The sequence below is a fragment of the Saccopteryx bilineata genome, chromosome 3 (assembly GCF_036850765.1).
Source record: "Saccopteryx bilineata isolate mSacBil1 chromosome 3, mSacBil1_pri_phased_curated, whole genome shotgun sequence".
NCBI classification, from domain to species: domain Eukaryota; kingdom Metazoa; phylum Chordata; class Mammalia; order Chiroptera; family Emballonuridae; genus Saccopteryx; species Saccopteryx bilineata.
Genome location: NC_089492.1, coordinates 64,215,814 through 64,236,006, shown reverse-complemented (window position 1 = coordinate 64,236,006; position 20,193 = coordinate 64,215,814). Strand labels below are relative to the sequence as shown.

General features: G+C 39.9%; 1 protein-coding gene across 11 annotated transcripts in view; it reads right to left on the bottom strand.

Annotated features, from left to right (window-relative positions):
- Positions 1–375: 375 nt before the first annotated feature.
- Positions 376–20,193, bottom strand: part of TRIM55 (tripartite motif containing 55) — a 54,517-nt gene continuing 34,699 nt past the window's right edge. For 3 of the 11 annotated variants that reach the window (XM_066266232.1, XM_066266231.1, XM_066266234.1), the window contains exons 9-11: positions 18,711–18,985; positions 17,098–17,385; positions 376–605 (exon numbers count right to left, since the gene is read on the bottom strand). In XM_066266232.1, coding sequence (XP_066122329.1) covers positions 483–605; positions 17,098–17,385; positions 18,711–18,985 — 686 coding nt within the window. In that variant the 3' untranslated portion in view covers positions 376–482. Of the gene's footprint in view, positions 606–5,609; positions 5,709–10,804; positions 15,637–15,706; positions 15,795–16,290; positions 16,673–17,097; positions 17,386–18,710; positions 18,986–20,193 lie in introns of those variants that run through there. The other 8 variants (XM_066266242.1, XM_066266236.1, XM_066266240.1 and 5 more) reach the window with 8 other exon arrangements.

The following is a 20,193-nucleotide window of genomic DNA, read 5'->3' as shown; positions in this document are numbered from 1 at the left end:
CACACCTTTGGTCAATGATTTACCTTTTGTCCATACATTGATAAATCAGTCACTTCTAAATTAATACTGAATTTCACTGACCATCTGCATTGTTAAAAAGGAAAGAGAATACTAGCCACTACAATATAATAACAAAAGCCAATGCCTATCAGAGATGAGAGTGTAGTGCCCACTTTTTTTGACACTTGACACTTGTTACTGACGCACACACATACCACATTTACACATCCTTCATAATGTTTCCCACACAATAAAAGATTTGCATAAAATCAAGTTTCTTTTTTCCAATGCTTTCTGCAACTGTTTTTCCTTTAACGTGTGAGATAAATCATCTGGAATTAAAGGATTTTTTTGTTTTGTTTTTTGGCACATATCTTGTTCAGAGGTCCCTTTCATCATCTGCATCATGTTAATTTCATCTAGGTTCCCTGCTGCCTGTTGCATCTCAGCCAGGCAGACAGAGGCAGCAGTTGGAATGAATATCATTCTTTCAGGGAGTTCAACCAGGAAAAGGAGAAGACATGGCGAGCTGGCTCAGAATCAGCTCCATTCCCACTCCCTGAAGCTGCAGCCTGTTCCTGCAGGGGAGGGTCCTCAAATCCAATCTGCAACAGAAGAAAATCTGAGTCAAAGGAAGAAAAGGTTAGTCCTGTTTGGGTTGGTCCAGTCACTTTTCTACTGAGGAGGAAGGATCACCATAATAATAATTATAGAGGACATAATTATTATTATTAGGGATAGGAAAAAGCCATGAAAATAATTCCCATTCATGATCCAAAAAAGGGCAACAAGAATGCATGCAGTGGGAAGTTCTTGGGAAAGAGTCCAGGCTATTTTACTTTTTTATTTAAGGCCACATGTACATTATTTACTAAAATAAAAATTGCCTTGAAATTAATAAGATGGGCAAAAGTCTGCAGAATAAATAAAATCTTGTTTTAAATGCCATTGCTTCATCACATATCACAGGACATTTTATTACAATCTCCCTACTGCTAAAGTAAGAATTTCTACCAGGATATGAATATATAGTATACCGTTATTTTTGCAAAAATGTAGGCTTAATTTTGAGCAAATTATGAATGAAAGAACTTTTTTTTAGGCCATAAAATCTAATACTAACATCAATATTTCTAAAGAGATATCTATCTTTTATATAGATATCACAATAAAAGACATTAATCTTTTATAGATACCTGAGAAAGTTGTAATTTTGAAGTAACTGTTCAATCTAATTCATAAGTGAAACTTACAGTATTTTTGTCATTTTGAGTTTAAAATATAACTTGGTGAAATGTAGGACAATGATACAGAAGTCTTGCTGAGATGCAATTTGATATATAAGTGCAAACTCAATACATCTGAAGGGACCATAACAAACACAGGTCTTCCTAGGAAAACGAGACAAGCTAACATATTCTAATGATTTATATCATCCCACTGGATTAGAATGCCACTGATTGCAAAGCAATGAGGTAGGCACATGCGTTAATTTAGATGCCCTGGTTGATTTTATGAAGCTGCTATATGAATGGACAATACCTGGCACAGGCAAAGCAGAACTATGATAAGTATGCAGTTGTTTGGTTTTTTTTTTGTTTGTTTGTTTTTTTGCCACAATAGAATAAAACTGAAGCATATGGTTTTCTATGAAGGAATAGTTGAGACATCAGTACAATTGGGCTTTTATGAAAAGGCTGCTATTTGGTTCTGTTAGTAATGGGTTGGCTACCCCAATGTCCTTGAAGTTGAGGTGAAATGAACATCATCTTGACAGAATCCTATTTATATACATAAAATTCTTCTCCTCACCATAGTCACCTTACTCTAACAAATGCTAAAAAAATAAATAACCCAAGTAATCTGGGCATGTCATCAATGTGCAATATACTTTTCTCTAGTCATTCTATATGAGTGAATAGTGAATGCTGCCTAAAGGAAGAGACTGGCAGTCCATTTTGTAGCCTCTTTTCTTTAAAGGTAATTTTTAATCTAGAAAAACTACTACGACAGCTGTTCCAAAATACTTAAAGGGTGACACTAATTGGGTAAGGTATTTTCTGTGGAGGGCTATCATCTTTGTGACACTGCTGATTGCTAACAGATCATTTGGGACTGCTTTTTGAATTTCTATGTATTTTTGTGCTTTTCTGTACTCAAGTTTAAAATCTATCTTCCATTTTAAATGTTTTAGCTGTTAACATCCTTCAAAACTTGGTATTAAACAGTTGGGGTTTGCTGCTTTCACACTGTCATGTTCTCAGTAAGTTATTAGATTTTCCTCCAAACAATATGGACCTTATCTTTCAGATAAGCTATCTTTCAGAGAGGAAAGTCCAGTGACAGAGTAGGGGCCAAAAGCAGAGATTATCCAGAATATCTTAGGTGAAAAACATTCAAGAATCAGGGGCAAGGATGTGCAGAAAAAGAAACTTTCGCTATTGGTGGGAATGTAAAATGGTGTAGGTGCTGTGGAAAAGAGTGTGGGAGTTCCTCAGAACACTGAACATAGAATTCCAGTATCATCCAGCAATTCCATTCTTGGTCATATACTCCAAAGAAGTGAAAGCAAGACTCTCACAGATATTTGCACCCTCATGTTTATATCAACCCTATTCACTGTAGTTAAGAGGTGGAAGCAACCCAAGTGTCCATCACTGGATGAACAGATACACAAAATGTGGCATGCATATATACAATATATATCATGGAATATTATTCAGCCTTGTGAAGAAAGGAAATTCTGACACACGCTACAACATAGATGAACCTTGACAACATTATGCTAAAATGAAATAAACCTATCAGAAAAAGACAAATATTGTATGATTCCACTTATGTAAGGTATCTAAAGTAGTTGAATTCATAGAAACAGGAAGTAGAATGGTGGTTGCCAGGGGTTGGGGGTACGGGTTGTTCAGTGGGTACAGAGTTTCAGTTTTACAACATGAAAAGGTACTGGGGATTGGTGGCATAACAGTGTGAATATATTTGACACCACTGAACTGTAATTTATAAATTAAGATGTTAATTTTTGTCATATGTATTTTTTGCCACAATTTTTAAAAATTAGGTGACATCATGTTAAAATCTGGATTTGTGGGTTCTCATGACAAAGTTGAAATGCAGCAACCCAGAAAGAACCTGCATGGAGCGTGGAGCAGTGCTGCCCCTTCAGACTGCCTATGCTCGCTCTCTCCTGCTTCCCGCTGGGCCCACCCCCCTGCTGCCTCCCCAGAGCAAGGCTGGTTCCAGCGGCCTTGTCTCATTGTGCTTGGGCAGTTGCTACGCTCAGAGCAGAGTTAACAGGAAAGCCAACTATATCTTGTGTTTATGCTTCTATCAACATTTTCTTTTACTTGACCTGCTTTTTACTACTACTACTACTACTCCTACTACTACTACTACTACTCCTACTCCTCCTCCTCCTACTACTACTACTACTCCTACTACTACTACTACTATTACTACTACTACTACTACTACTACTACTACTATTATTATTAATGTTACCCTCTTCATCTCCAAAGACACACCAGCTTGTTGCTCTTAAAAGGAAGGTGTCAAAGAAAAGAGAGTAAAATGCTCAATAGAGTATATTGGCTTGATTTTTATGCTAAATATGATAATTCTTTTTTTAAGCCAACATGCTTCTTGTGGCAAGATTCTTAAAAATCAAAGTGTGAAACTGCCTTCAGTGTTCAGCTGAAGCCAGATGTGTCCCTGGGCACTTAGCATAGGGGCTGTAACTGGGCACAAATTGGTGAAGAGCTCTTGTTTTGGCTTGAGGGCCACACCAGCAAAGCTCGTAACCTAAATGGGTCTCATAACACATGATCCACTGACTGAACAAAACTAAATAGATGCTTTTCTGATATTCATTCTGGCACAAGTCTGGAGTAGCCATGTTTAGGAGGGAATTTTTTTAATTTTTGATTTTTTTCTGACCCAAAGGAAAAGAGTGAGCTCTGCCAGGTCATTTTGCTCAGTAACCGCGAGGCCCAAAGGCTTCTAAGCTTCCTAGGGCCAGCTTCCCAAATGATCATTTTCTACATCACCCATAATCCTGATCCATTAAAATCTGTCTGTCTTGTGTCCCATTCGCTCAGGCTTATCCAAGTGATAGCAACTGATCTGATAAACTTAATTGCAAGTAATATATTAATGGATGACAACAGCTTGATGTACACTCTTGCAAGATGGCATTTTACCTAGATATGTCCATGTCTGATCCTGAGGGATGACTGTTGTGGACATGTTAGCCACTATACCGGCCATTGATAAGTATGTTAGGGACAGTAAGGAAATTTGTGTCCAGACCCCCACACTTGGACCTCCATCTCTTTTCTGCTGCTGTGAATGTCAATCACAAATGCAACCTGGCAGCAGGTTCCGGTTACCTCTTTACACATTAAATGCCCGTCTTTCTATGCCAATTCAGAAGGACCCTTGTCTGTCTATAATGAAATACATTTGCCTTAAAGGAATGTGGATAAGAGGAGTAAGGCTAGAGCTGAGGCTGCTGAGTGGGCAACCACCCTGTGTTTACCCTGCACCTGCTAGGCTGGGTCAGAGAATCAAAGCCAGATGCTGAAAACTGGTGTGAGTAGGAACACTGAGGTCATGTTTAGAATGTTTATTCGGAAAGGCTAAACTCAAGCATTGGTGTGCTCCGCTACTTAGCATTCCTGAACCTCAGGCCGTTGGATAGCTTAAGCATTATGAATTCCAGAGAAAAGGGCGTACAGCCAAGAGCCTGAGCCAGTGATTATGCCTGAGAAGTAACTGAGGCAGGTCTGAGACTCACAGGCAAAGGTCTAAGCCCTGGAAACTGTGTTGCACAGGTCTGCCGCTGTGGGCATTTCTTCGTGGGAATGCAGACATTTCTGCTTGGTGGTGGAACAACCAAGATAGGTTAGGATTGAAGCACAGAACTATGAAAATATAAGCACACTTGTCATGAAAGCTAGAGGAAGAAGAAAATAAGTACACCCTACCCCAAGCCCTCAAAGAGGCCCAGGAAGGAAAACACTGGCTGAAAAGCATTTTTTCTTGGGAAGATTTACAACTATACACACTGAATGATTGAAGGGATGGATTAAGGGAGTTGATTTGGGGGATTCGTTACCACTAGCTGCTTCTTTCTTGCTAAAGGAAGGTCTGAAACCAGAGTAATTTCCCCAGGTCTAGGGGACAAGAAGAAATTAAACTTGCTCACTTTTTCTTAACACAGCAAGAAAGGTACAGTGTAATGTGTTTGGTTTGTTTCAAACATAATGTCTAGGAATTGATGGGGTCAGGTGGGGAGCAGGAAGAAGGTAAAATGTACATGTCACAGCGCAACAAAAACTTAAAGCCAGCTGTTTCCTCAGATATGGACCTGACCACTGTGTGTTCAGCACAGAGTGGGTGTGTACCCTGAAAGGGAAACTGAAATAGAAAGAAATACTAATTGGATCATTAATTCCTCACAGTTAAGGGCTTGTCTTGTGTTAGGCAAATAGACCAGGCAGGTTCTCAAGAGCTATGGCAGGGTGACAGTGTTATTAAGCCCAATTTACAGATGAGAAACAGAAAGGCTGAAGAACTTACTGTAAGTAATTCTAAGGATAAAGTGCTCAGAGTTGTTAATAGTGATCATAAATCCCAAAAGAAAAAGGGCGGTTGCTGCTGTTGAGCAGACGAGACTCAGGATGGCCAATCCACCCCTGGAAGTCAGACAGAGAGGCAGGTTGGTCAGCAGCATGGGGTGACATTGCAGGATAAGAATGCTCTCATTTGCAATGACCGGCCACATCCCTGCAAGCAGTGGGGGACAGAAACGATCTCTCTGATCTGTGAAGGTTGAGACCATGTATCATCATGAATGATGACTCAAAGCTGGGGAACTCTTGGTCACACTATTTTTGCTTCAGTCACATCATCCCAAGTGAAGTGGGGAGTCAGTCACTTTTCCTAGATATGGGCTTGGCCTCTATTGTACTTCACTCACACACACTCCATGGGGAAAGACAAGGGATCAATGGCACTAAGTTCCCACTGTTCTGTAATCTTGAGCAGGTCTCTCATCTTCAATATAAAATGTGGAAGTTGAACAATTCCTCCTGTACAGGGTTGTTGGGAGGTTTAAGTGGGAGAATCCCTGTGAAAGAGTATAAATGATTAATAAAGCTATATCCACATAGTTATAGCCATTGCCACATGGAATTGTTCTTTTAGATTCATTAACATGATGGTGGATTAGTTCTTCACTTTGTGGGCTATAGTAGGGACAAAGGCATTTCATAGAAATCACTGAGATACATAAATAAATAAAGAAAAAATCCACAGGATGTACAGCACTGACTTAGGTCTTAGGTTAAATGGGAAAATACACAATTTAAAAACACAGGAAGCCAAACTGAACTAGCTATGTCATAACAACTTCCCCAGAGAGCTCTCCCGCTGCCTGCATTACTGTTTTCATGAAATTGTAGAGCTGTAAGCGCAGGTTGCCAGGGGAAATGAATTCATTAAATTGCTCACACACAATTTACATTATATTTTCATCTTTAAAATGGATACATCCATTTAGCTTCCCATTAAAGTGACATTTACTAAGAACGTTATTTGATCCTGAAAAATATAGGCTACAGTTTTAGAAGAGACTTTTTTTTTGTCCTTCTAGACAAGCCCCTAAATTGACAATTATTAGGATGTCATTTTCCTAGCAGGAAAAAACAGAAGCCCATAAATAAAAAATTACAGTTGTAGGAATGAAAAATCATTAATAACGTTAATGTAATGGCCTCACTAAAGCTTATTGTTTAAGAAAAACTTTACTCTCTTCCATAATTTTTTCTCTGTAAAATGCCTGCATTTTATTATTATCATTTCTTTTAATTTCCAGGATTATTAAGTCCTAGACAATGTTAAGCAATAAATGCAGGCCAGTCCAGACCACTGATCAGTTTTTTTTTATTTTTACTAAGCTTAGAGATTCCAGCACAGTCAGGACATGGGACATACCCATTATTTGTAAGTTTGAATCTCCTAATTTGTAAAATGTAGCAATCACTCTTAGTAGGGATTTCTGTTAGAAAATAATTCGACACCCTGAATCCCTCAATTAAATTTAGAGAACATAGTTACATTTTCATTAATTTCATTTTGTTTTGGAAAATTCATTAGATCAGATCATTTCAAAAAGCACAGGACCTATAGTCACACTCATGGGAAATCATGTTTTTAGTCTCCTGTTTTATTTTTATTTTATTTTTTAATGTTCTATAATACCTTGTGAAATTAATCTTCTCAGAAAAAGCAGCCTTCTAGCCCTCTAGCCTCAGGTATCGCTCACCTCTCTGTCTCTGGTGGCAGGTAGAGCCGATATTTGCCCTTGAAATCAGTCAATGATTTGGTCTCAAAGGTTATTTGCATGAGAATGATTTTATCTTCTTGTGTGTGATACCTTGGAGAGACCCAGGGCTTCCCAAGGGCTGCTTTGGTCTATGGTTTGTTCATTCTGGTTTAGGAAAATATGAATATTTTCAAAAGGACTGAATCTTAAGAGGAGGAGAGATTTGATGAGGTCTTAGGTCTGGGGACACATGTATTAGTTTCTGAGAGCCTAGGAAATAAGCCCTGTGCTTCAAGAAGAAGAGAGCCTGACCTGTGGTGGCGCAGTGGATAAAGCGTTGACCTGGAATGCTGAGGTTGCCGGTTCAAAACCCTGGGCTTGCCCGGTCAAGGCACATATGGGAGTTGATGCTTCCTGCTTCAAGGGAGGACCCCCCTTCTCTCTCTCTCTCTCTCTCAATCTCTCTCTCTCTCCTCTAAAATGAATAAATAAAAAAAATAATTTAAAAAAAAAGAAGAGAATCTTTGCTAGCTCCTACCCGACTTTCTAATCATTGAAACCATAGATCTCCCTCTTTCCTTTTCCTTTTTTTTCTTTTCCTCCTTTTTTTCCCCCCAAAAGAAATATATATATATTTGGAAATATCTTTATAACCTCACAAGACAACATCTATAGAGCCTGGGTTGGAAACTAAGATGGCCATGGGCTAGTTTTGTTTGTTAACATTTTCCACAGTGGTCTTGACCTCCACACATTCTTCTGCTATTTTAGAATGGAGAGCTAACAGGTGTGGGTTCCCCACATTGTTCCTCAGGTACTGTCTCTGAGCTTATGATATGCTAGAAAGGAACACTCCAGACAGGAGAAGGGGCAATTTGCACCTCCTTGGGTTGGGAGTCTTGGAACTTCTCCACCAAGAGAACAAACCTGGTGCTAGAAGTCCCTGACCTATGATAAGGTGACCTCTGTGGGAACTGGTATAAACAGGACAGTGCGTGAACTAGGGTGTAGGTGTGTCATGAAAATGTACAGAAATATTAGCTCATAAAACAATTTACATCACAACTAAAAATAGAGCCCCACAGACCAATGACAACTGATCTCCAAATTGTAAAGTTTAGCCTAGTCAGTTAAAAGAACTTGGAACCTCAACCATCCTAGCCTTTGCTATATTTGGCCTTGTGTGTGGCTGGAAGAGGAAGGAGAGATGGGTTTGTTGGATTTAGGCCATGAGATTTTCCCTCTGTCCAGCCATTTGGAATGCCTTAAGGGTTGTCAGCACTTTCCCCCTCCAGGCTCCTTCCTACCTGCCCTCTATCTTTTCCAAGCTACCTTAAAAAATACATACATGCAAATGAAGATCCTCTTTATATCCATTCAAGTAGGCCCACATAAAAAAAAGAAAAGTTGCCCTGGCCGGTTGGCTCAGCGGTAGAGCGTCGGCCTAGCGTGCAGAGGACCCGGGTTCGATTCCGGCCAGGGCACACAGGAGAAGCGCCCATTTGCTTCTCCACCCCTCCGCCGCGCTTTCCCTCTCTGTCTCTCTCTTCCCCTCCCGCAGCCAAGGCTCCGTTGGAGCAAAGATGGCCCGGGCGCTGGGGATGGCTCTGTGGCCTCTGCCCCAGGCGCTAGAGTGGCTCTGGTCGCAACATGGCGACGCCCAGGATGGGCAGAGCATCGCCCCCTGGTGGGCAGAGCGTCGCCCCTGGTAGGCGTGCCGGGTGGATCCCGGTCGGGTGCATGCAGGAGTCTGTCTGGCTGTCTCTCCCTGTTTCCAGCTTCAGAAAAATGAAAAAAAAAAAAAAAAAAAAAAGAAAAGTTATCTTTTTTTTTAACACTTGGGATACAGTCTTCAAGAAAATATAACAATGCTAAATGTGAATACACCTAAACAGAGTTTCAAAACTGACAGAACTTAAAGGATAAAACGACAAGTCCACAATGATAATCAGATCTCAAAATTTCTCTCTCAGCAATTGATAAAAGGATTACATTGAAAATTGGTAAGGTTATAGTAGACTTGAACAACACTAAAAATCAACTGACCTAATTGATATTAGTAGAACATTTCACTCAATGACTATAGAAAATACAATGTTGGCCCTGGCCGGTTGGCTCAGTGGTAGAGTGTCAGCCTGGCGTGCAGAAGTCCTGGGTTCGATTCCCGGCCAGGGCACACAGGAGAAGCGCCCATCTGCTTCACCCCTTCCCCTCTCCTTCCTCTCTCTCTCTCTCTTCCCCTCCCGCAGCCGAGGCTCCATTGGAGCAAAGATGGCCCGGGTGCTGGGGATGGCTCCTTGGCCTTTGCCCCAGGCGCTAGAGTGGCTCTGGTAGCAACAGAGCGACGCCCCGGAGGGGCAGAGCAATGCCCCCTGGTGGGCAGAGCATCGCCCCTGGTGGGCGTGCCGGGTGGATCCCAGTCGGACGCATGCAGGAGTCTGTCTGACTGTCTCTCCCCGTTTCCAGCTTCAGAAAAATACAAAAAAAGAAAAAAAAAAAGAAAATACAATGTTTTCAATTGTACATGGAATATTCACCAAGTTAGATCATACTCTGGGCCAGAAAACAAATCTTAATAAATTTAAAAGGATTGGAATCATATAAAAATATTTTTTCTACAACAGAATCAGACCAGAAATTAAACAGGAAGATATCTAGAAAACTCCCAGTATCAAGAAATTAAACAATACTCGTCTAAATAATCCAGGGTCAAAGAAGAAATTATGAGGTAAATAAGAAAATATTTTGAATTAAATGAAAAACAAAACATATCAAATCTTGTGGGATTATTTAAGCAGTGATTTGAAGAAAAATTATGCCATTAAATGATTTTATTAGAAAAAAAGAAAGATTTTAAATTAATAGTCCAAGTTTTAACCCTAAGGAGCTAGAAAGAGAATAATTTAACCCAATGTAAGTATAAGGAAGAAAATAATAAGGAGCAAAACTGAATGCAATAGGAAATAGACCAAAAAATAGGAAAAAAAACAGTAAAGCCAAGAAAAAACAGTAAAGTGGAGAACTTCAATAAAGCTGTAATAATCGAGACAGTGTGATATTGGTAGAGGGACAAACATACAGATCAGTGTGATATTGGTAGAGGTACAACATAAAGTCAAGAAGTAGACCCACATATGTATGGTTATTTGAATTTCTACAGGAAATTCTCTGAGGAAAGGATAGTTTTTTCAACACAGTGCCAAAACAAAAGAATACGTACAGGGAAAACAAACACACAAAAACTAAAAACCTTTATTCTTACCTCACATATACAAAAATTAACTTAAAATGATCTTAGATCTCACTTAATGGCTAAAACTATTTAAAGATTCTAGAATAAAACATAGAAAATCTTTTGATTTTGAGTTAAGCAAAAATTTCTTAAATAGGACACAAAAAGCATAAATCATAAGAGAAAAAATGACAAATTGAACTTCATTAAAACTAAAAATGTTTGCTCTTCAAAATACATTGTTAAGAAAATGAAAAGTCAAGCTGTAGAATAGAATATATGCAAAACATGTCTGATAAAGGAGTTTTACCCAAAATACATAAAGAACTTTACAACTTTCTAAGAGATAAACAACCCAATGAAAAAAGTCAGCAAAATACAGGAATAAATACTTCATCAAAGTAAATATAACAATGGCTAAAAAGCACAGAAAATGATACTAAACATCATTAGTCATCTGGAAAATGCAAATTAAAACTACCAGAAGATACCATACACATCCATTAGAATGGCAAAAAAGTAGACTAACACAATACCAAGTTCCGGCTAAAATATGAAGTAACTAGAACTATCTTACATTGCTGGTATAAAATTGAATAGCCACTATGGAAAAGTTTGACAGTTTTTTTATGAAGTTAAACATGAATTTACCATATCAATAGCAATTCCACTACTAGATATTCACTCAAGAAAAATGAAAAGACACGTTCACAAAGAACTATATATGAATGTTCATAACAGCTTTATTTACAAACAGACAAAACTGCTAACAACCCAACCATCCATCAAGTGGTAGATAGATAAATCGTGGTATATCCATATGATGGAATGCTACTCAGGATAAAATGAAATGAACTACTGATGTATGTAACAAAATGGATGAACCTCAAAAGCATTGTGCTAAGTGAAAGAAGCCCATCACAAAAGTCTACAGAATGCATCTTTTCATTTATACAGTCTTCTAGAACTGGCAAAACTAGGACAAGCAAAACATTAGCTGGGATGCAGGGAGGGAATTAACTGCAGAGACATGTAGAGGAATTTTTTGGAGTGACAGAAATATTCTATATCTTCATTGTGGTAGTGGCTATACAATGCTACATATTTGTAAAAAGTTCTTGAACTTTACACTTAAAATAGGTAAATTTCAAAAAATCACATGTCTTTCATCTTCTCATTCGTCTAATATTCTTTGACTATCCCTAATGTGTACATTCTATCTTTGCTCTACTGCGCAATGAGCTCTGTAAGTGACTTTAGGTGAACTTTAGAGTTCATTCATCATGGATTGTTATAGAGTTTATGACATCTAAAGGGGTAATAATAGCTGTGTAAATACTCAGTTAAATGGTGACTAGGAGGAGAGGTAGAAAACAGTTTGGGAAATGGGGATTTATATAAGAGCTTCAAGGCAAGAAATATATTTTTTAAAATTCAGTGGGCTCTCCATTTCACTGAAAATATATTGTTATTATTGTCACTCAGAATGATTTGCATCAGTCCAATGTCCATAACCCTACCAATGAAAATATCCTGAGACAAGTTATAAAATTCTTAGTACTAGATTTTTCACTCTCTAATGTTGTATAGTTATATGAATTTCTCACTGAGTAGTTGCTTCATTTTCCTGGTGAGAAAACTTAGGCTCAAAGAAATTAAACACCTAGAGTCAGGTGTAGAAACAGGAAGATGGGACTTAAATATTTTCTCCTAATTTCATTGATCTTTCCAGTGTCCCATGCCTTAGAAGAATTTTTGACCAACTTATTTGTCTATTTCAGGCTCGAAAATAACAAAGCTATAATATGGTAAAGCTTTTAGAGTCTTGTACAACTATAACTTCATGCTCTGGTGAAATATATGAGCTATGGTTCTTTATGGAGGCAGAAATTGTAGAAATTTTAATGTCAAAGTCCCTGTGGTAAAATATATGAGCTGTGGTTCTTTATGGAGGCAGAAATTGTAGAAATTTTAATGTCAAAGTCCCTATCACCAAAGCAATTGGTTCTTTGTTGAGAGAGAGAAAGAGAGGTGTGTGTGTGTGTGTGTGTGTGTGTGTGTGTGTGTGTGTGTGTGTATAGGGAGTGGGATGGGGTGGTCTTCTGACCTTGAGACAGCTGCCATGGTCCAGCTCAAGTATCAGTCAGAGCAACTGCCAAGTTAATCTGCCAAATAGGGAGACATTTCTTTGGAAATCCCTGTTCCCTAAGCAGCTCCTATTAAATGCTTTGGACAAATTCTTCCACACAAGGCCACTAAACCTCACTGGGAAGGGAGAATGGGGAACAGGGAGTGCTTCATTGTTGCTCCAACTTCTGGAAAAACCTAATTGCCATGCAGATTCCCAATAAAGTACCCATTGTCCATGGGGGTGAAGACAGGGGTGGGTGGTAGAGGGAGTCCCTATGTTAACATCCATGTATAATTTGCATGTAGTTCAGAAAGAGGAAGGGCAGTAGATGGAAGCAGATTGGACCAGGTATCCCGGGAAATGAGGTTTACAGAGACTGCTTTCCTAAGGACCCGACTTGTCTCATGGAGTCCTTCTCCCTACATTATTATTGCCCTGTCTTTTGAGGTTGACTAGGGCCTGGTGTGATTTTTTTCAAAATAAATTTAAAAATTAACACATAACATAGGTCAAATGTCATTTCCACCAAACTCTCTTTGCATTGACTGAGCATGTAGCAGGCATTGTTTAGAAAGGTGGAAACTTCGAGGGCAATTTTGTACCTAATGACCAGTTTGTATAGAGAGGCTTTGAATAGTTTGACTTGTAACCTTTTTCACAAGGTTTTCTGGGAGGAATGGGGTGTGAATGGGTGTAAAGTGCATTCTGCCAAAGGACAACTAGGAAGCAGAGCCTTCTATGAGATCCAATTTGATATAGGACTGAATTCAAACCTTGTTGAGAAATTAATTTTTCTTCAAGAATGAGGGTGGAGAAGGCAACAATGCTCTTTTGACCTTCGCAAGCAGAGTGGTGGAAAGAGTTTATATTTTGTTTTTGCTATGGTCAGTTTCTAACACATAATCTGCCTATGTGTTTAGGTGAAGAGAGAAGGTACACGGTAAAATAGAGATTGCACTAAATCACAGGCAGCAAAAGCAAGGACAGGTGAACAGCAATGAAGAAAGCACTGGAAATGGAACATTGGTCTTCTTAAAAGATTTGCAGCTCTGCTGATGAGGTCTGAAGTGAGCTTACAGTGAGCAAGTGAGCCTGAGATGCTCTGAGTCTCTAAGGTGACCTCATTCCCTGGCATGGGATCAGTGAAGAGAAGTCATACCACCCACCAGTGAATCAAGAACTCTATCGTATTCTAAATGTTCAGGGAAAAACTAATGATGAAGTATGAAATTCCAACAAGCTAACCTTGCATTGGACAAATACTAGTTTAGTAAGTTGGGTTCTAAGGTGGTGAAGGTGAATCAGGCCTGCAAAAAATTGAGAGGCCAGGAATCTGATACTGTGGTGAGGTTTCTGTATCGATCTGTCTATATTCCCTTTCCCAGATTGAGTGCTACTCCATTGTACACAGATTTCCTTCCCTATGTGAAAGGCCCTCTCTCAAACACCATGAACTACTCAAGCAAGGTTCTTTGCAAAACTGAATGTCAATTCACCCTACCCCACCTCATCCCCACCAGCCTCACCCTCACCTCACCAGACAAGCACATGAATGTCAGTGTACATGACATGGACTCAGTGGATGGCAGACAAGAAGCATGACTCTCCCTTTGCAGCCTCAGAGAAGTATTACAAGGATATATGGCAACCAAGCCCAAAACCTGAATTCTCAGAATGTAAGCTGGACTCTTCAGACAATTATTCAGATCCACATTAGATTATTCCAATAAAGCTTGGAGTTTTCTTTATCCCTATGTGCCCCACTGAGTCCATGGCCAATACCTTCTCCCACTCCTCGTCAACATAAATAATGACAGGAAGAGGAGTTAAGCACCCGAGCAGACTATAAGGACACTCAGAACATTCTAGGGGCACAGGTTTCTGGCTGCTAAACACTGGGGGCAGATCCCATTCACACACAGTTAAAGACATGGCAGGGATCCATGAGATCCCACTGCCTTTGCTGAGCAGACAGCTAATGAGGCAAAAAGGAACTGTGTGACTGGAGCTTCCAGAAGAGTCAATGTCAACCCAGGGAAAAGTCAATGAGCCAGAAATAGCTGAGGCCTTTCAGCACCAGTCACCCTGAATTGCTTCTGAGCTATAGGCACAGGGAGCTGGGTCTCAGGTCCAGCAGGGTCATTTACTAAAAGTACATGGGGTTTGAACCTTTAAATATTGTTAATTAAACTGATAACATTCAAAAGGTTATTTAAGGAGTAAGATGTCAGTCCCTAAGCAAACCTCATAACAGTAATCAAGAAAAGGCTTGACTATGAGGAAAGAATGTCAAAAATAGCATGCTGTTTGTTGGCTTTGTGACTTTTCTTTGGTTCTAATTCTTTACAGCTAGTAAACAAACACTGATCTCTGGCTCTTGACTTATTCAGAGCTCATCTGGCTGCAATTTCCCTCATGTTGCTGTACCTATGGCTCCTTTCTTTTAGGGGCCCCCACCAGGAAAGATACTCTAGAGTCCTAGGTTTAAAGATAACTGAGAAGTCACTTAATCTACCTGCCTACCAGACCAAAAATTGCCTATGTATCCCCAACAGTAGTCACTAGGCCACCTCCTGGGCCCTTCGGGTATAAGGAGGTGAAATGCTGCTACTGAATCTGTGGAAACCCTACAGAGTCCTCTGCTGCTCTTCCCTCTATTTGAATTCTCACAGCATCATGGATGCCTTTTGAAACTGGGCTTCCCTAATAGCCATTCTGGAGGGTCCATCATTACTGGATTACTGAATAATTGCCCATGGAGTCACTTCTGAGTCAGGATCCCTTCCATGCAGGATTAGATAATGGAGCAATTCTCCTCAGGAAGGTGCCTTGAGGTGATTGCATTGTGGGAACTTAAGGCCACAATATTGTCTAGGAACTTGGTTCTTTTTAGGTGGGTGAGCCTCAAGGTTGGGTAGAAATTCATCTCTGGGCCTACAGAAGAGAAATATGATAAAAGAAACTACATGAGATATTAGTCAAGGGATAAGAAAATATTTCCTACCCATTAAAGTAAAAATCAAGCACTGAATCTGACTCCAGATGTAGTGAAGTATAAGAAAAGCCAACAGTGCTAGGCAGATTGCTAACTCCTGTGAGAAAACAAGAAGAAAGCTTCACTGACATTATCACAAATAATTTTTCCAACATCATTCAGATGGACTTTTCATTTTGGTTCAGAGCCCTTTTTCGTGCTCCTCACAGGTCTTTTCAGAAAATAGCCCCTCCTCACTCAACTTCTACTAAAGATGTAAGAATCCCCATAAACTTTCTGGAAAGAATCAAAATCTACTCCATTTTTTAAACCTAAAATCTACCTCGAAAGGTTTCCTCAAACCAAACATTTATTTTTATCATTTTCATCTTTGAAAATAAATATATGGCTTAAAAGCCTGTTAGTTTTAATTTTCTAAAAGTCATTTCCTTTATCTCATGAAGTGGAGCTTCACTTGAGCAGATATATTCAAGAGAGTAAGTAATTTTCTCATTTTTGAAAAAATGGCGTTTGCTGTTTGTGATCACCTGATGACCCAGGAGCATGGAACCAGAGAGTATCTGTTTGTCAGCCCCTTGACTGGGCAACATTCACACCCCACACATCATTTAAGAATGCTCACAGGTATGGAGTAACCATGAACATTCTTCCTCGTGAAGAAATTGTAAATTTCTTCTGTAGAATCTTTGAGCCATGCAAACATCTAACCCAGAGTTAGGAAGAAGGCATGGATGTCAAACTTTAATTATAAGAAGGAGAAAAAACATCAAGTAAGTGTCCCTTTTAAAAAAAAATTTGATGGAAGAAAACCTGTGCTTTTCTGCTCCCAGGAGCACATGCTTAGGAAGCACTGGTTTAATCAAGCCAAGACGATCTTTGTCTAGCCATAGCCAGCACACTTCCAGAATCCATGAATCATAGGTTATTCTCCAGAGCAGACTTCCAACTCAACTCAAACATGCTCCTTGGGGGTTGCTGGGAAGGGCACAAAGCAGGTTATTAGTCTTTGGAAGCCCAAGGAGGACAAAGACTAGGCCGAGCAATGGCAAGCGGCCTTGCAAAGGGTATCGGGGACACCAGCCAGTCACTGCAGACAAAGCAGCTTGCAACTGCATGCCTAAGGGCCAGGCTCTCTAGGGTCCCCTTCCCTGGGAAGCCAGGTGTGAGGTCACCACTCACCAGGTCAAATTGTTTTTCTTTTTTGTTTTACATAAGGATTAAAAAACAATTCAATACAAGGCTTAAGCAGTAAGCCAGCATTGGAGCTTAGTTGTTCCTGAGATTTTCCCAAAGCCACAGTTTCTGTCTGCCCCTTTGGAAGCCCTTCTTTCTTGCTGTGATTCTAGCAGGACCCTGGGCTGCACAGGGAAGCAGTCAGACACAAGAGCATCAACACTAACCTGAGAAGTAGCTGCAGGTGAACTAGGTTCCTTACCACTCACTGCTGCCCTTTCACTGGCTGCGCCTTCTGCCACTTCTGCCTTCTGCACATTCGAATCCTCAGAACCTGGAGGCCCTATGTGCCCCAGACCTTCGCTCCCTGGGTTGGAAGATGGGTTGGTGGTAGCTGTCCAGGTTTGGCCTTTATACCAACTAGGGTAAAACAAGGGATCCGCAGTGTCCGTTGCTGCAGAGACTGGAGTTTCAGACTCGGTGGTCTGCTGAGAGCCAGTGGGTACAACCTCCCCCTTAATTGGGGCAGATACATTCAAAAGTAAAAGAAAAGAAAAAAAGAAGAAAAAAAGCAGTCGATTTTAGTTCCCTTTGGGTTTGACCGCTGTGAGCTCTGTGTGTAGTGCCTGATTTTGTGTGTGCTTTATCCCACCCTCAGCAGAGCTAAGGGAAGAAATGCTAACAGTGCCCCTCTTCATGGCCTCGGCACAGGCCCCTTCTTCTTTTCTAATGTCTATACAAGATGGCAGCCTGGCTGGGCAGACAATGGAATCCTAAAATGAAATTACTTACAAAATATCAGAAGAGGGGAAAAGTCAAACTATTGACCTTTTTGATGTATGTGGGCCCCCAAGACCTTTTTTTTTCTAAAACAATGCATTGATAATATTCTCATTTAACCACCCGTCTTTCAATTTTAGTGCATTTAGTATACTCAGATTTTCAAGATTCTAGGAGCTACAAATAATACATATTTTAGCCTGGTTTCCTACGGAGGCAGAACATAGAATTATACACTTCTATCTCTGAGTTCTCCCTCTGAGGTTTTGTTTCTGTAGGTAATTTCAATCCACTGTGAAAGCAGGTGCAGACACAGGGCTCCTTTGTAATGAGTCTGCATTATTCTCAAACTCAACAGGTTGGGACCTGTCTGCTGAAGGCATCATGCAGTCAGCACAAAGAACTGGACAGTGACATCTTAGAAATATAAGGTCAGCCAATCAGGTACCACATCTGGGATGAGTTAATTTCCTTAGAAATTTTTTTAAAACAATTCTGTTAACAGATAATCTCATCAAATAACATACATAGAAAACTAGGCTTCATTTGTTTGCCCACTGAATGAAAGATATAGTTGTATTTCAGGGTAAGCAAGAGGGACATTTTAGCATGGCTTCTCTAGTTACATCCTTTATTATCTGTAGAAAATGTAAAATTTTAAAAGTATAATCATTTTTATTTTTCACCCTATATTACATATTTTCTCACCGTACACCCTGTATCTGCATTCAGAGCAGACCTAATCTTTATGATACTGGCTCTCTATGAACATGTTACATACACACAATTTACAGACAAGAATGCCTCAAGTTTGAAGGTATAATTGGTGAAAATCATGTTAAACCAAGTCTTGCCAACCAGTTATAATAACAACAAATCTGTTCAATCACCCACAGGGATGTTTCTCTGTGACATTGCGACTGCCCTGAAATCTTTTGTCTTCTATATACAAAAGTCCAGCATATAGTTATCTTTTTCTTAAGGTAGTATAAATTGTTTAGGCTGTTGGGCAAGGAAGCATGCCTGCACGTCCTATAGGAAAGAACTCATGAACGGTTACCTGAGTCATCGGGGCATCCCAAGCAGGTGGCAGGGCTGCAGGTGGCTCTGGAGAGGAGAGAGGACATGTCCCTGGGGCAGCCTGGGGCTCTGAGGCCAGCTGAGAGGGCTCCAAGGCTTTCTCTGGACTTTCATCTTCTCCTGATGGCTCTGTTTGAACATTTTCTACCTCCTCCAATTTTACTCCTTCTTCTCCTTCTCCTTTTACCTCCCCCTCTCCTCCTCCTTCTTCTTCTCCTTCTACCTCTCCTCCTTCTTCTTCTTCCTCTTCATCTTCTAGTAAGGTAATGTATTTTTATATCATTACAATTACCGCTACAGCCATGAAAAAAATGGTCAGAGCTAGGAAAATTTTCTTTAACAAACACCTGACCATGGCCCAAATATGCCATGCTGGAGTTTTGCCCTTTTAGTTAAATGTGGTCAGGATAAATTTGAAGAGGGGGACAAATCATCACTACCTTCCTTGCTCCCCTCACCCCCAATATGATGTATATAGTCTTCACCACCACCATGCACCATCCACCTGATCCCCCAGAGCCTGTTCACATTTTTATCACACTCTGTCATAGCTGGAGGCTCCTGAAGGCCAGGATTGTCATATTTATCCTCACCAAATCAAATGGAAATGCAACTCTCTTCCTTATCTGAGAAAACATACAAAACCTTTGTTTACTTTCTTACCTCCTTTGTTCAGTAAATGCTGACTTTTGCCACAATTATTGCCATGATTATTTTCCTAACCCATTGACCTTAATATTTCTTCAGGCAATATTAAGGAGAGATGATATTAAGTAATTTTTTAAAAAGATCCATCCTGAGATTTGCTTCTAAAGTTACATCTGTGGACACTAATACAGCTTCATGGCATTAGGACTGGTCTAGCTGAGTTGTCTCATCTCCGAGACGGGCTAGGACGATCAAGACCATCAAAGATTTTGTCAGTTCCAAGGTTATGTTCCTCTTTTCAATGATTTCATCAGGATAAGTTTACAGGAGTGGGATTTCTGGGCCAAATGGTAAGGTTGTGCTTATAACTCAAGAAGTATATCTGGTCACATGAACCAAGTTTTATTCCCAAGTTGTGACTTATTCTGTGACTTGCTACTATTCTTGCTTTCTAAAATTTGATTAAGTGGATATCTACACTATCCATCCAGATGCCTGCTATGTTTTATTAACTTTGCACCTGATTATATTTTACATCACTGTGCCTAACACCTTGTACAGGGTTGAAATTGAGATTTCATCATCACCATCAATTATTAAGTATTAGACTACCCAGAGTCAAATGCCCAGTAACAGCATTATAATAAGCACTGTGATATGCAAAACTAAACAAACACTGTCAACAAACTATGATTTTGTAATGAAATAGAGCTTCACATGAGATAACAATCCTTGTGAAATTGTCACCATCCATTCTGCAAGTGATTCTGAATCCACCTTTCCTCCTACTGAACTTTTCTGCAGCTTTCACACAC